A 14,716-nucleotide genomic window follows, 5' to 3' on the forward strand; every position below is an offset into this window, starting at 1 on the left:
AAGCCCGTGTCCTGGGCACACATTTAAGGCTCCTAAAGAGGAGTGATACAAATTTGGGGTTGTATCATTAACAAATAGACAAAATTATTTTAAGGAAATAAAGAATTACTTCTGTCTCAAGATAAATGTACTAAGTAGTTCATAAGCTCTTTAGGAAATAATCATATTGACCCTCCTACCTCTCAAATGATGTTTTATAAATGGTGTCAAACATGAGATCTCCTTCAAAACTTAGTCTAACAACCTGGAAAAGAATTTGTTGATGTTTCAAAAGCCTTGCCTACTTCATACTCTTTCATCCTATAATTTCACTTCTAAGAATAAATACTAAGGCAATACTCATAAAAGTGTGCAAAGACTAACATAAAGATGTTCATCCTGGATCCTGGTATTCTTTTTTCTTAACCGAGGTATATTTGACATACAGCACTGTGTAGGTTTCAGCTATTAAGCTGTTCATCTCATACATTTATATACTGCAGTATGATTACTACAGTAGTAGCTCAGTTAACACCTCTACCACAGCGCCTCATAACTATTTCTTTTTTGTGGTGAGAACAATTAAGATCAACTTTCCTAGGAACTTGGAAGTTTGTAAAAGAGTATTGTTGACTATAATCACTATGTTGTGTATTAGATTTCCAAGACCTACTCCTCTTCTAGTTGCAAGATTGTATCCTGGTATTTACAGTGGGAAACAAAGTAAATGTCCAACAGTGAGAGAATGGTACAGTTATATGAAATCATTAAAATATTCATTAATAACTTAATTACATGGATTATTTAATCACAAAATGTTAAGTTAAAAAAGTAAGATGCATGTATGGTATGGTTTTATAAATTTTATATATGCATATGTATGAAAGAATATGCACCAGAATACTACTAATAATTATTTCTGGGTGGCAGGTTAGGGTGATTATTTTCTTGTTTACCTCTTTGTGTATTATCCACATTTTTTTTTTACAATAAACATTAAATTATTTTGTATTGGGGGGAGGAATTTAATATGACCACCCCAAAGGCCTCAAAATAAATGTTGCTAGAGACCTGCAGAATAAACTCTGTCTGAAATGTGTATTACTATCCTGTAAATAGCATTAGGCCCACCACCTAGTTACTTACTAAATATTATACAGTGGTTGGTAATAGTCAAACAGCGTGTATTGTTTGGAGCAGAAATGTGTTAACTCTGGGAGCCATTACTTGTGAGTTATTACTGAATAGGTTTCTGGAACATTATAATATCTACGGGACGTCTTAGGAAAATTTGGCTCAAAATGAACTGCTTTGTATCTAAGCAACCAGCCCTGGGTGAACAAATAATAATCATGAAATCAAGTTCTAATTACTGCTGCTGTCGAGCTGTGAGCCAGAGAGACTGGGGCTTTGGGGAAATGGGCAGTATTGTTCCTATCATTTCCTGAAATTACTTGGAATGTGTCTCACACGGAAATTAGGAACAAGCCTTTCTGAGCTGGGCACGCACAGCTGTCAGTCAACCCGGCAAGGCTCCAGTCCCCATTTCTTCACAAATGGTGCTGTGAAGGTATTTTGGAGAGAGGATAAAGTCTATCATCGGGTGGCTTTTCGCCAGGGAGATTATCCTAGATAATCTGGGTGGGCCTCCTCCAGTGAGTGGCTTTAAGAGCAGGACCCAGGCTTCCCCGAGGAAGAAATTACAGCTGTGGCCACAGCCTCCTCTGCTGCCCGGGCCGCCCCGCCTTCTCAGCGGCTTGCACTCAGCTTGCACTCGGGGTCTCAGACTTGCCCAGCAGCCCCCATAGTTGCACCAGGCAGTGCCTTGCAGCAGGTCCTAATCCATATCCCCCACCAGCTCTGTTTCTTTGATTGAACCCTGACTGATCCCGAGAGCCCCAGAAGGGGCTGAGATGAGTGGCAGGTAAAACTTAGCATTTTCTGTTAACACATAAATGTTTCCAGGCCCACAAAACAAGCCAGGATTGTGGGGATTAAAAGGTGGGAGCATGTTGGAAGCAGTTGGTCCCGGGCCTCAGACCTCAGCCCCACCTTGGCCCAGCCATGGTTCAAGGCTCTGGGATGCATATCCCCAAGATTTCAAAGGATAGGTTAGTATTGCTTTCAAATCCCAGAAGCCAGTGTCTCCCAAGTGTTTCTATGCTGTTCTCAGGCAGTGACACCTGGAATCTGCCTGGGGGAGATTAGGTCTGCATTATGTACTGGGGGCGGGGCATAAATTCAAGTCCTACCAAGTGCTAGGAGGTGATGTGGGAGAGATAACTGGGTGCTGATAGCTGGTTGCCAGTCCAGGGCCACCTCTCTGAGAAGGTGGCATCTTAGTTGAGATCTGAATGACAACAGCAGCGAGGAGAAATGTTCAAATGTCAGGAAAGGGCTGAGCACGTTCCCAGGAGAGAAGGGTACGCATGGCTCCAGTGGGAAGGGCAGGTGGACTTGGACACCATGAGAAATGGGAATCCACGGACAGGTGTAAGCAGGACTGGCAGCAAAGGTGTACATGCTTGAGAACGGTCTCTGGCTGCTGTGGTGAGGATGAACAGGCAGGGGAGCCGTTAGGAAGGGGCTGGATCAAGGAGTCACACCGACAAGGTTAACAGGACACGGTGTAATTCAGGATGAAACCATCTGTGTCCATGGCCTGACACTTGGGACTAGGTGAAAATGTCTTTCTTCTTCGAATCCCACCTAAACTTGGGGTTTGTTCGGTGTAATCCTATCAGTGAGTTAACAATTATTTCTAGACCGTTACTGAGTCCCAGGCACTGGGGATACAATAGGATTCCTGCCTCGGATTTACGGGAGGGTAAAATAGACACTTCACAAATAAGTAAAAACAATGACAGAGTCGGTGTGGTAAGTGCTATGAAAACAAGTCAAGATGCTCTGGAAGCATAACTGGAGGTCTTACCTGGACGGGCGGGGAGTGGGGGGCAGAGGTTGCCCGTTGCCCCCACATACCCACCCTTCCTTTCTCACTCACAGAAACGGAATCCCTCGTTAGTAACAAGGCACACATTTGCCCCAAATAAAAACAAGTGCCGCATGTGGCCAGGGGACTAGCTCTGGCCCACAGGATGTTAGTGGGAGTGATGTGCACACTTTGTGGGGCCTGCCCTGAGAGGGAAGTGCCATGCGCCTACTCTTCCCCGCTGCCTCCCTGCTGGCTGGGGTGTGGATGGGAATGTTCTGGACCTTTTCTTGGTCTGTGAGAAGCTGCAGTAATGCCACTGTCTCAACTCCTGTGACTGGAGAAAGCCATTGGGACAGAAGTCATTCCTCACTCACAGGGTGGCTGGCTGATGTCATCCATGTATGTGCCTTTAGAAACACATGTACCTTGGCTGTCCCATGAGCCAGTCCTCCCCCGGTGAGTATTTCCTCTGCTAAGAGCAGGGTCCGTCGCCTAGTCCCTGGGCCTTTGCTGCAGACCCTTTGGCTCTGCAGAACCTTTTGGGACTCCTCACACCAAACCGCACACCGCCCCATCACCTATAGACCTTTCTCGGAGCCCTTGGATTCTGCCCTGGGCTGAATGTGCTAATAGTACAGTGAACAGTACCTGTCAATTAGGGGGAATCAATTCTAAAAACATTATTAACTTTAAATCTTCAATTACTAAGAAAATTAGTAATGTGTGAGCATGACTATCTTTGTGCACTTATCAGGTGATTTCTTTCTCACTGAACTTGATGACATGGGGCTCTAGCAGGGAAAAGAATCACCAGCAATGGTTCCTCTTAATTTTGCATTAGAGGTGCTTTGAGCCATGGCAGAGAAGGAATAAGGGTGGTAGTCTGATTTTTATTTGTCAAGTCCAGCAGCACATCTCATGGAATCTCTTAACAGTTATTATCCAGAAGCCCTCAATTTTATTATCTAAGACAACCACAGAGTAGAACCCAGAAGAAACATTTTCTCTATCTGCAGCGGGTAGATTGGTTTTGCTTTCAAGTGTTTGCATTATTAAACTAAGCCCTTTGTACTGGAGTGATACTTTTTATCTTAGTCACGCCATAACAGAATTCCACAGAATGGGGGCTTCCACAGTAGACATTCATTTTCTCACAGTTCCGGGGGCTGGAAGTCCAAGCTCAAGGTGCCATCATGGTTGGTTCCTGGTGAGACCTCTCTTCCTGGCTTCCAGACTACTGTCTTCTTGCTGTGTGCTCGCATGGCCTCTCCTCTGTGTTTGTGCAGAGAAACCTCTGGTGTCTTCCTCTTCTTCTAAGGACACCAGACCTAGAGGATTAGGGCTCCACCTAATGCGTATAGCAATAAGGCTTGACCTCGCAATGAGCTCATTTAATCTTTATGACCTCTTTTTTCTTTTTCTCTCTTTTATTTTTTTTTTTTGGGTAGGTGCCATGTCCAACATGAGGCTTGAACTCAGGACCCTGAGATCAAGAGTCACATGCTCTACCAACTGAGCCAGCCAGGCACCACTCTTCATTACCTCTTCAAAGGCTCTATATCCAAATAAAGTTCACATTGGGGATTAGGGCTTTAGCATATGAATTTGGAGGAACACAATTCAGTCCATAACAGAGTAAGTTACAGAATAAAGCGGGGGTAAAGATGTAGGTACAAGAGGTGGAGATATCTCAGTTTTGCTATGAAGAGGAAAAACGAGGCCGTAACTGGCGTGGGAGGCAGTGGGGTCGAGAGAGGTTCCAGAGGCACCTTCCCACTCCCCAGTACATACATATGGGAGATACCAGAGCCAAGGTAGGCACTGAGAGGTGGGTTCCAGATGATCAGCAAGTCAAAGAATGCCATGCAGTGCACTTGGGGAGCAACCGAGCAAGGTTCTTTGGCATGACTTACTCCTTGAAGCTCCTGGTGTACCTTGTTCTGCCTTGCCCACCTTGCAGAAGCTCCTGAATTTTAGCAACAAGGAGAACTAAGCACCAGCCGGCCTTCCAGGCCCGGAAGTTGGCTCTCAATTAGGCACATAAGGGTTTCCGCAATCCTGTTTTCATTTACCAAGAAACACTGAGTCTCTTCTGTGTGATGCTGAATATTGGGTGGTGGGCAAGGGGCAAATAACATTTAGCACCCACTCTCAAGATGCTCCAAGGCTGGTTGGGGGGAGAGCGACAACCACAGAACTGTGAGCTAAGTGTTGAGAGAGAGAGACAAAGTACTGTTACTACAAACTGCTATGATTCAGAATAAAGGCTTTAAAAGTCTGCATCTGGGCCTAGGGCTCCTCTGATTCAGAATTCATACTCTGCTGTGGGAGATGATTTAGGGTGATATGTGCACATCCCAGCTACTATGGATATAAGGTCTGGCAAGATTAGTGAGTTCAGCAGCTGATTTACGCCGAATTGGTCAAAGATGAGTAAAGCCAGCTGAAACAACAAAAGCCAGCTTTTGTTGACTAGAACCCAGAATATTCTAGGGATTGGGGCAGGCAAGAGGGTTCTCCAAAAGTGAACAACCCCTTTCTCAGCAATGTGGCTTTGTCCAATGTTCATCTCCACCCAGAACTCCTTTAGTTGTTCCCATCAAGAAGTTCAAATACCAATCATCCCATCGCTTGCCATGAAGAGCAAGCAGTGATATGGCAGATCCGTGCCCTTGGCCTGTTATGGACTGAATCCAAAATGTATGTGTTAAAGTCTGAACTCTCAGAATGTGACCTTATTTGGAAATAGGGTCTTTGCAGATGTAGTCAAGTTAAAATGAGGTCGTTTAGGGTGGGCCCGAATCCGGTATGACTGGTGTCCTTATAAAAAGGGGAAATGTGGACAGACACACACTCAGGGAAAACATGTGAAGATGAAGGCAGAGAGCTGGGTGATATGTTAATAAGCCAAGGGACGTCAGAGATGGCCAGCGAACCACCAGAAGCTGGGGGAGAGGCACAGAACGGATTTCCCCTCAAGCCCTCAGAAGGAACCAATCCTACTGACATGTTGATCTTAGAATTCTAGCCTGTGAGACAATACATTTCTGCTGTATACAGCACCCAGCGTGTGGCACTTAGACACGGCAGCCTGGGGGGCTAATATAGCCTCATTCAAGCTGCAGCCCCACCCATGGTGTACACAGATCTATGCCTGCATTTCTCCGGGACCACGATGAAAGCTCCCTGCTTGGAGAAACTCCTGTTACCTGCCTTGCAGCAAGAATGGGAGGAAACCAGGAACAGGAGACAGGCAGGGGTATAAGCAGGTTTTTAAAGGAGGATTGTACATGAGCCACTTTGGACTTTGGGAAGAGGTGCAGCGGAGGGCAAGGAGCCTGCACTAGACGGCAAAAGCCTGTGTTCTGGTCTAGGCTGCTCTGCTCTTCATCTCAGTCCCTGCGATTGTGAAATGGGCTGGTCCTCTGCACTGCTGGCTGTTTTGCAGGACTTTCCTCCGCACAGTAGCTGCTCAGTAAATATTTGTTCACACTGAGGGAAAACAACACTTTAGGTGTACCCAGCATCTCCGGAACAGGGGAACTGATCTCTTTTCCTTAAAGAAACAGGGAAATGATCTGATGAAGACTACCTCGCTGGGAAGACTCACACTTGCCAACCGTGTCCTGCTGCTCTCCCAGCAGTTAGAGCTGCCCTTTTAGTGAGCGCTTACTTACTCTGTTATTTACGGGGCTAAACAATTTACATTGCAGGATCTCAATCCTCATTTAAACTAGCAAAGGTAGGTATTAGTATCCTTACTTCACAGAAGTGGAAACCAAAACTCTGAAGGGTTGAGCAAGGTGCCCAAGGTCACACAGCAGCACAGTGAGTGGAGGGGTAGGATTCAATCCCCGTCTGAAGCCCATGCCCATTCCCTAAGCACTCCCATCACTTCTCAGCTCCTGTCAGATACTCCATGCTACTTCCCACTCTGACCATTCGCTCAACGCCGGAAGCTAGTCTGAGGACACAAAGTAAGGCTTTTCCCCGATCTCCTATCAAAGCAATACAAGCTCCCCGGAAAATGTGCAAACTACAAAAAAGTATAGTTCTTCAAAAAACAAACTACAAAAAAGTATAGTACTTCAAAAAACAGTAAACACAGAAAGAATTACCATATGATCCAACGGTTCCACTTCCGGGTATACACACCCCAAAATTTAAAAGCACAGACTTAAACAGGTATTTGTGCGTCCAAGTTCACAGCAGTGTTATTCATAATAGTCAAAAGGTAGAGGCAACCCAAGTGTCCACCAATGGACGAATGGATAGACAAAATGTGATATATACATACAACGGAATATCATTCAGCCTTAAAAAGGAAATTCTGACACATGCTACAACATGGATGAACCTTGAGGACTTTATGCTAAGTGAAATAAGCAATCGCAGGACAAAAATTATAGGATTCCCCTAGAGTAGTCAAATTCATAGAGATGGAGAACAGAATCATGGTTTCCAGGGCCTGGGCAAGGGGGAAATGGCGAGTTATTGTTTACCGGGTCGAGTTTTAGTTTTGCAAGACGAAGGTCTGGGGATGGATGGTGGTGGCTGTTGCACAACAAATGAATAAACTTATGCCACTAAACTTAATACTTAGAAATGATTAAAATGGTAAATTGTGTTGTGTATGTTTTACTACAAGAAAGTATAAAGAAACAGAAAAAATTATCCATGATGTCTGAGTGCAACTCTGTTGATAGGCTGGGACCACGTTGAAAGCTCCCTGCTTGGAGAAACTCCTGTTACCTGCCTTGCAGCAAGAATGGGAGGAAACCAGGAACAGGAGACAGGCAGGGGTATGAGCAGGAGACCTACCCCATCGGATGTGAATCCCTGATATGCATGTCTATCAATATCCAGGCTGTGGCCTGCTAGCGGAGACTCTCAGGAAGGACGGAACCCACAGAACACAATCATGGCGCCTCCGGGGACCCTTACCTTACCCTGACTCCATTTCCTGCTGCTGAAAGGTCACTGAGAAGAGGTTATCAGGTTTCTGCTTAAACCTCTGGGCTGCCGCCACTTCACTACACAGGGCAGCTCCTTCCGTTTTTAGAATCAGAGGCATCCAACCCACTTTTCTCATTTTACAGAGGGGAAAAAAAAGTTAAACCACAGACCTCCTTCTCAGATAGTTGATGTCTTCTTTAATTAAGGACTTTCTTTCCAAATAGTCTTTACAATGAACGGCTGCATACTGGTAGCCCGTGGGATAAAGCTGACTGGGGACTGAATTTTATTTGGCACAGATGTTAAAAATCAGGATCGATCTTGTGCAACTCCAGGTTCTCTTGAATGTAAAGGTCTGAGGGCACTAGGCCTGCACGTCCCCTCGGCCACAACTGGCTGCACTCTCTAGCTGACCACAGCCCACTCCACTCTATCCTCTCCAAGCAGGCTCTGCTCTGTAGTTCCGATTTCCCCGCTGGACTTGAAGCATTTAAGGTTAACCCCTATCCTAAAGAACTTTTCAGGTCAAGAAATGCGCTTAAAGAGCGTCGGTTGGGGCAGGGCTTCGGAGGAGATTCATTCAGCCGCGGGCCAGGCCGTGCCACCGACGGTGCTGGGGGCCCTGAGCTCGGCCCTGCAGGCACCTGCGCGTGCCCCGCGACCTTCCATTCGGGGTCGATCGCTGCCCCCGCGCCAGGGCCCCCGCCCAGGCCAGCAGCGGCCTCGGGGTTCGGCTCCCCACTCGTCACGCTCTAGCTAGCGCCGCAGGCTGGCCTTGCGCGTCCGCGGGCCTCGGTGTCATCGTCGGCACCGTGGGCGGCGACACCTACCTCGCTGGGCCGCGGAGGCCCGAAAGGCTAGGCGCTGGGACAGTGCCCAGCACTCGGAGGGCGCCCTGTCGGGGGCGGTATCTCGCGGTGCCAACGAGCCTGCGGTGCAGCCACCTGAGAGAGGAGCCGGTGGGCGGCCCCCTCACCACGTGGCCTCTGCTGCCATGGAGACAGCTTGTGAGTGGCCGCGCGGCCGCGGCACGGAGGCCGGGGGTCCCGCAGCCGGAGCCGCTCACAGCTGGAGCGCGCGCATGCGCACAGACACCCCGGCCCAGGGAGGGTGGGCCGAGACGGGTCGAACCACTGAGCGAAGGGGAGGAGGAGCGTCGGAGGGACTGAAGGAGGATGGAGGGGGGAAGAAAATGCCAAAATAGGACCTCAAACTGGACTTGACCCCTAGAGATCATGGCCGTGGAATCCATCGGGGGCCCTGAGGTTGACCCCGGCTCAGCGCCGAGGATGTCCGTCTTCTCTCACCCCCCCTCGGCTTGTGTGGGTGGGTCCGGAAGGGAGGGCTGGTGGGACTTGCGCAGGCGCAGTGAGGGCGGCAACATGGCGTCCAGGCCGAAGCGGCGTGCGGTGGGTAGTGGGGCTCCGCAGCCTTCAGGCGTCCCGGACCAGCGCGACGAGGAAGAAGAGGAAGATGAAATGGAGGATGAGGACGAAGACGATGGAGACAGTGACGAAGAAGAGGATGAAGACGACGAGAGCGTCGACGAGGTGAGAAGCACACGCGACCCCAGTTTGCTTTATGTGTGGGGAAAAAACTTTCTGGCCGCCAGAACCGTGTGACTGAGCCGCTCGGAGCAGCGACCGCCAGCACCTGAGGGTCTGTAAGCAGAAACTGGAGATGATAAAAGTGCCTAGCTCGGGTTCCACTGGAGTCTTTTACACATTGCAGCCGCAGATATTTTTCAGAAGTCTACTCCGCCGGTTCGGCCCCCTCCCACCGCTCCAGGAAAACCCACCGCAACATTCTAAGTGGCTTTCTGTAGTTCTTCGGCTAAAGCCCCAAACCCATACAGGGGCCTGCAGTTTATTCTCTGCCCAATCTGCAGGCAGGTTCTTGTTTAGATTGTCCTCAGTGGCCTTCCTCAGCTGAGACCCAAATTCCAGAACCTGCTAAACTTGAAAGTATGTGTGAATACACTATTTTCTCGGAGCCCCAAAATAAGTGTGTCACTTACCAAGGTGTGATTTAGGACTGACCTTGGGTGGCGCTTATAAGCCTCTAAGATTTTGTTTTTGGTGTGAAGCAATCCTTTCATTTATTTATGGGACACTTAAGTGGCATCACAGGCTAGATTCTGTTACTGTTTTGCAGAGAGATCAAGGAGCCCAGGCACACACAGCTTCATAGAATCTCACATACACAGTCACCATATTCCGTCCTGCCTGAGGGCCTTAGTATGTGCTGTTCTCTGTGCCAGGAACTCATCCTCACTCCCAGCTCAAGTGTCACTTCTCTAAGGGAAGACTGTCCTGACTTTCTTAACTATTTTTCAAGCTGTGTGGCACCGTGTACCTGTTTCTAGCATGTGTACATTTATCTCCATGAATATCTCCTTAAAGTCTGTGTTCCCCCCTAAACTGTAAGCTCCCTGAGGGCAGGACCATTCATGTCCCCTTTTCTTACCTTTTCTTCGTGAGTGCCTGGCACCGTGCTTGGTATGTGGTGGTACTCAGTATTTGTCAAGTGAATGAAGTGTAGCCTCAGGTGCGTGGGGTGAATCAAGTGCTAGGCAGCTGGGGACTTCGGAAGTGATTTTGCTCTTTGCTCATCCTTACTGCAGTCAGGTAAGTAAGCTCTTCTTTGTGGCTGCTGTGACCGTTTTATCCAGAGCAGACTTGCTCTACGTTGAAACTAGATCAATCTGAGTTTTTTGTTCTTCTCAGGCTTTTGTGTCAAGTGAGGAGATGGCACGAAGGGGCTTTGTAACCTGTGCAGATGGTAGTCGTGGCCATATTTTTGCCTGTTTGAAGCGTGGACAGTTCTTCAGATAACATTTTCTTCGTGTCCTTTTTCTGGCATGTTCTGTAGATAGAGATAGAGGCAAAAAGTGGCAATAGAGGGAAAAGAAAAATCTGTAAAGTAGAAAATAATGCTTGAATTATCTTAGGAAGTTGTGTGTGATGACCAGTTTTGTGTGTTATTTCATGTAGAAAAGACGTTAGGGTTTGAAGCCAACGGCCAAGAAAGAATTCTTGAGATATCTTTGGTGCAAAAAGGTGGTTTTATTAAAGCACGGGGACAGGACCTGGGGGCCGAAAGCTGCGCTGGGGTAATGAGGAGTGCCCATTATATACTTTCAAGTTGGGAGGGGGTTAGGGATAGTGTAAGTCCCTAAGGAATTTTGGAAGCAAGGTTTCCAGGACCTTGAGGGGGCTAGCTATTGTTGGGAAAAAGTCGTTTATTACTGTTTAATAAAACCTGAGTCATGAGGCCCTTTAGATCTATATCGGTAGGTCATATGCTTGGGGGATGATTGCCAACATGTATCTTGGGGAGGGGGTGGAGATAAAGGAAGTTTCCTTTTTATATATTAAAAAAGTAGAATTACAGGATCCTGGGGGTTGGGCTAAGACTGTTCCCTTAGCGAAGTATTAACATCAAGGTAGTTGAGTCCCTAGAGGAATGTCACTGTGCCTGTTTTGAGGACTTATCAGTGGGCTGTAGATAGTAAGGAAATTTAATAATTTTTCTTCTGCCTTTCCTATGTCATTATTTGCAGGAAGTGAATATTGAATTTGAAGCTTACTCCATCTCTGATAAGGATTATGACGGAATTAAGAAGTTACTGCAGCAGGTATGGTCTTTTACCCCCTACACACAAATCTCTTCTAAGAAAATCCAGGTCATTCAACACAAGCTAGGTCAAATTTCATCCTTTTAGAATTCCCATTCGTATTCTCTCTACCCTGCAGAGAAGGAAGGATTGTTTCTCTTCCCCTCCAAGGCTAACTGATTAATATGTTAATAAACACCCTGTGTCCTAAAATACCTTCCTTTTCATGTGCTTATTATTTGAGCTACTCTACTGTTTTTCTCTTCCAGCCAAACTTTGTGGGGCAGAAGAATTCTTCCATAATAGTCCTGTCCCTTAGTGCACCAGCTGGTGCTACAAAATCCATGCTTGTTGCTTCTACACCATCCCTACCCCGTGTAAGGTGGCTTTGGTTTAACCCTTCATAGCCTCCAGTGTCCAGTCACCAAATTCTTTGGCCTTTTGTCCATCCTTCTCCTCCTCTCCCCCACACCTCCTTTATTACCACTGACTGCCTCTTCGATTTCAGTGCCTTTAGCTTTGACTCTCCTGGGCTTTTCCTTTGCTCCTGGGATTGCTCTTCTGAGTTGTTTTATTAAAAAATATGCTTTGATTTTCATTTAAAATAAGTTTTTTTTCTTCTCTTAGCTTTTCCTAAAGGCTCCTGTGAACACTGCAGAACTAACTGATCTCTTAATTCAACAGAACCATATTGGGAGCGTGATAAAGGTAAGCGGGACAGTTACGTCTGTTCTGATTAAATTATTTTTTGGCCTGTTAAGATCCTCCTGATGTTTAGCTGGGGGGCCAGGAACTCAGACTGGAAAGAGGTGTTACTGGAGGAAGGGAGGCTGGTTAGAAAGCCATTCCAGTAATTTCCAAGATTACTGAATGCAGGAATCCCGGGATTGGCAATGGATAGCAAGAGAAGGGGGCTATTTGGAAGATACTTGGGAGATGAGATATGGTGGCGATTAGTGAGTGACTGGTCAGAGTGAGGGGAAAGGTGGCTCCCAAGTGTCTGGCTCTAGCAACCAAGATTGCAAGCATGGAGGAAGAGGAGGGCAGGCGGGAATGTGAGTGTGGGTGTGTACATGTTGAGTTTGATTTGCCTGTGATATGTGCACGGGAGGTGTGAGCAGCGGCCGGAGACTTGGGCATTCTCAGCAGATGGACGGTTACCCAGGGAGGGTGGGGATGGACACTGCTGATAGCACCCTTACTTGGAGGAGTAAGTCAGTGGCAGATTCTGCAAAGGAGTCACGGTGGGGCGGCGGTGACCTGGAAGGGAGGGGCATCAATCACTGGAGGGAGCTTTTGGAGGAGGCACAGCAGGAGGGTGAGTCCTGCCCCCACCGCTCCTGATGATGCTCTCGGTTTTGTGTAGCTGCCTAACAAACTGCCCACAGTTCGGTGTCCTAGAATAGCAGCGGTCATCTGTTTGGGTCATTTGGACAGAGCTCAGTGAGGACAACTCCTCTCTGCTCTGTGTCACATTAGGTAGAGAGAGTCAGCGGTGGGGGGGGGGGGATTCACTTTGAAGATGGCTCACTCACGTGACCAGCAAGTTGGTGCTTGGCTGCACATGGGGAGCCCAGCTGGGACTATGGGCCAGGGGCCTCCTTTCCTCCGCAGCGCGGGCCCCTCTACACAGCGGCTGGGGTCCAGGAGCAAGCAGCCCCAGAAAACGAGGCACAAGGGCACAGCTTTGTATTTCCGCTGGCCTCCTAATCAGACATGAAGGTCTGCACGGGTTCAAAGCAAGGCTGCACAGACCCCACCACTCGGAGGGAGGAGGGGCGAGGTCCTTTGTCAGAAGAGAATGCAGGGCTAGAGCTGTGGTGGCCATCTGTGGGAAATAGAATCTCATGGTGACCTTGGTCCGTTTCCGCATCCATCTCTGGGAACGAGAGGATGGTCCTGGTCCCTGCTTTGCACGGTGGTACGGAAGCAGCAGGAGTTGCTGAGCGCACGGTGCTTAGAGCCACGGCGTGTGGCAAGTGCTGGAGTGACGGCGCCCACGGCTGGTGTCTCCTGTCCCAGCACGTGCCGTCTGCGTCGTGGTACAGAGGCAGTGGCCCTGGCGTCTGATGCTCACGCTCACCGCTTCACCGCCTCACCGCGAGCCATCTCCCTTTGTTGTCAAAGCTGACAGTCTTGAAAAAGTTGGCATTCGCAGCCGCTACCTCCTCTCCTCCTAAACTCCGATCTGGTTTTTCCCACCAGTATTCTACTGAGGTTCTGGAACTGTCGGATAGGGTCACCAGCATCCCCGTTACTAAACCTCATGGCACTAAATGCAAAGAAAGTGAAGGGAATAGCACCTCCAGTAGCTTCCTTTTACTAGAGCAATGGGAAAGGCAGGTCTCTTCACCAAACACGTGTCCAGCCGGTTAGTGTCTGCGTAGGCGTGCTGACGACACCGACTCCATCTTGTTCGTGCTCGCACCGTGACCTCCTGTGGGGCTCTGCTCTGGGCCCCCGGGAGGTTAACGCATGCCCTGACCAGAATTCAGGAAGGCTCGTTCTGATCTTCCATAAAGAGGCGCAGCGAAGGCCCGCCTTAGATAACTACCCTGCGACCTCCCCCTGCCCGGCCCCCACCATGCCCCTGGCCCTGTGAGCTGTGGGGTGAGGTCTGGGCTGCGTGGAGAACAGCTGCGTAGCCCCGGATCGTTTGTCCGCCCGATCTCTGTGTCAGTAACACAGCCTGAGTAAGACTCAGTGGTGTGGAGTGGCTTGCTTCCGTTTTCTGTCTTAGCTGCCTTCTCAGTGTGGAGGAGACGTGACTGACCCTCTTCCATCTTCTAACCATGTGCTAAGACCGTCCAACAAGAAACCGTCAGACTTTTATCCTTGCAAGAGCTTGCCATCAGCAGGGGGCTTCAACTTTCACCGGGATGATTACACTAATAACTTCACAGTAACAGTTACGGCTTTTGGCTTCCACAGAGGTACTCGAGGTGTCCCAGCGACAGAGACTTCTGTCCCTAGGAGAGGGACTGCGCAGAACTTTCACCGGAGCCCCTGGGACTCTTGTAGAGACGGCAGATCCTAGGGCTGTGGAGGGCAAAGGGCAGGGGGAGGGCCATGAACTGCACGTGTGGGTTGTGTAGAGAGAGATTCCAGGGTGAGGTGTTAGGTGCAGTTGCTTAGGACTTAGGTCCTAGGAATTGTGTTGAACCAGGAGGCCTGAGGGATGAGAGGAGGCATGGGAGGGGGTGGTGAACGGGTCAAGCAGGCAGGTCTCT

General features: G+C 48.6%; 2 protein-coding genes across 3 annotated transcripts in view; one reads left to right on the forward strand and one right to left on the reverse strand.

Annotated features, from left to right (window-relative positions):
* The window catches only part of UROS (uroporphyrinogen III synthase), a 31,179-nt gene extending 22,219 nt beyond the window's left edge, over positions 1-8,960 (reverse strand). The window contains exon 1 of the mRNA XM_021703807.1: positions 8,701-8,960. The gene's annotated coding sequence lies outside the window, so the exon portion shown is untranslated. The remainder of the gene's footprint in view (positions 1-8,700) is intronic.
* Positions 8,961-9,246: 286 nt separating this feature from the next.
* LOC110592694 (BRCA2 and CDKN1A interacting protein) overlaps positions 9,247-14,716 on the forward strand; it is a 16,411-nt gene continuing 10,941 nt past the window's right edge. Inside the window, exons 1-3 of one of the 2 annotated variants that reach the window (XM_021703760.1) lie at positions 9,247-9,420; positions 11,433-11,507; positions 12,114-12,194. In XM_021703760.1, coding sequence (XP_021559435.1) covers positions 9,253-9,420; positions 11,433-11,507; positions 12,114-12,194 — 324 coding nt within the window. In that variant the 5' untranslated portion in view covers positions 9,247-9,252. The remainder of the gene's footprint in view (positions 9,421-11,432; positions 11,508-12,113; positions 12,195-14,716) is intronic. The other variant, XM_021703759.1, reaches the window with a different exon arrangement.

This window comes from Neomonachus schauinslandi, chromosome 6 (assembly GCF_002201575.2).
Source record: "Neomonachus schauinslandi chromosome 6, ASM220157v2, whole genome shotgun sequence".
NCBI lineage: Eukaryota > Metazoa > Chordata > Mammalia > Carnivora > Phocidae > Neomonachus > Neomonachus schauinslandi.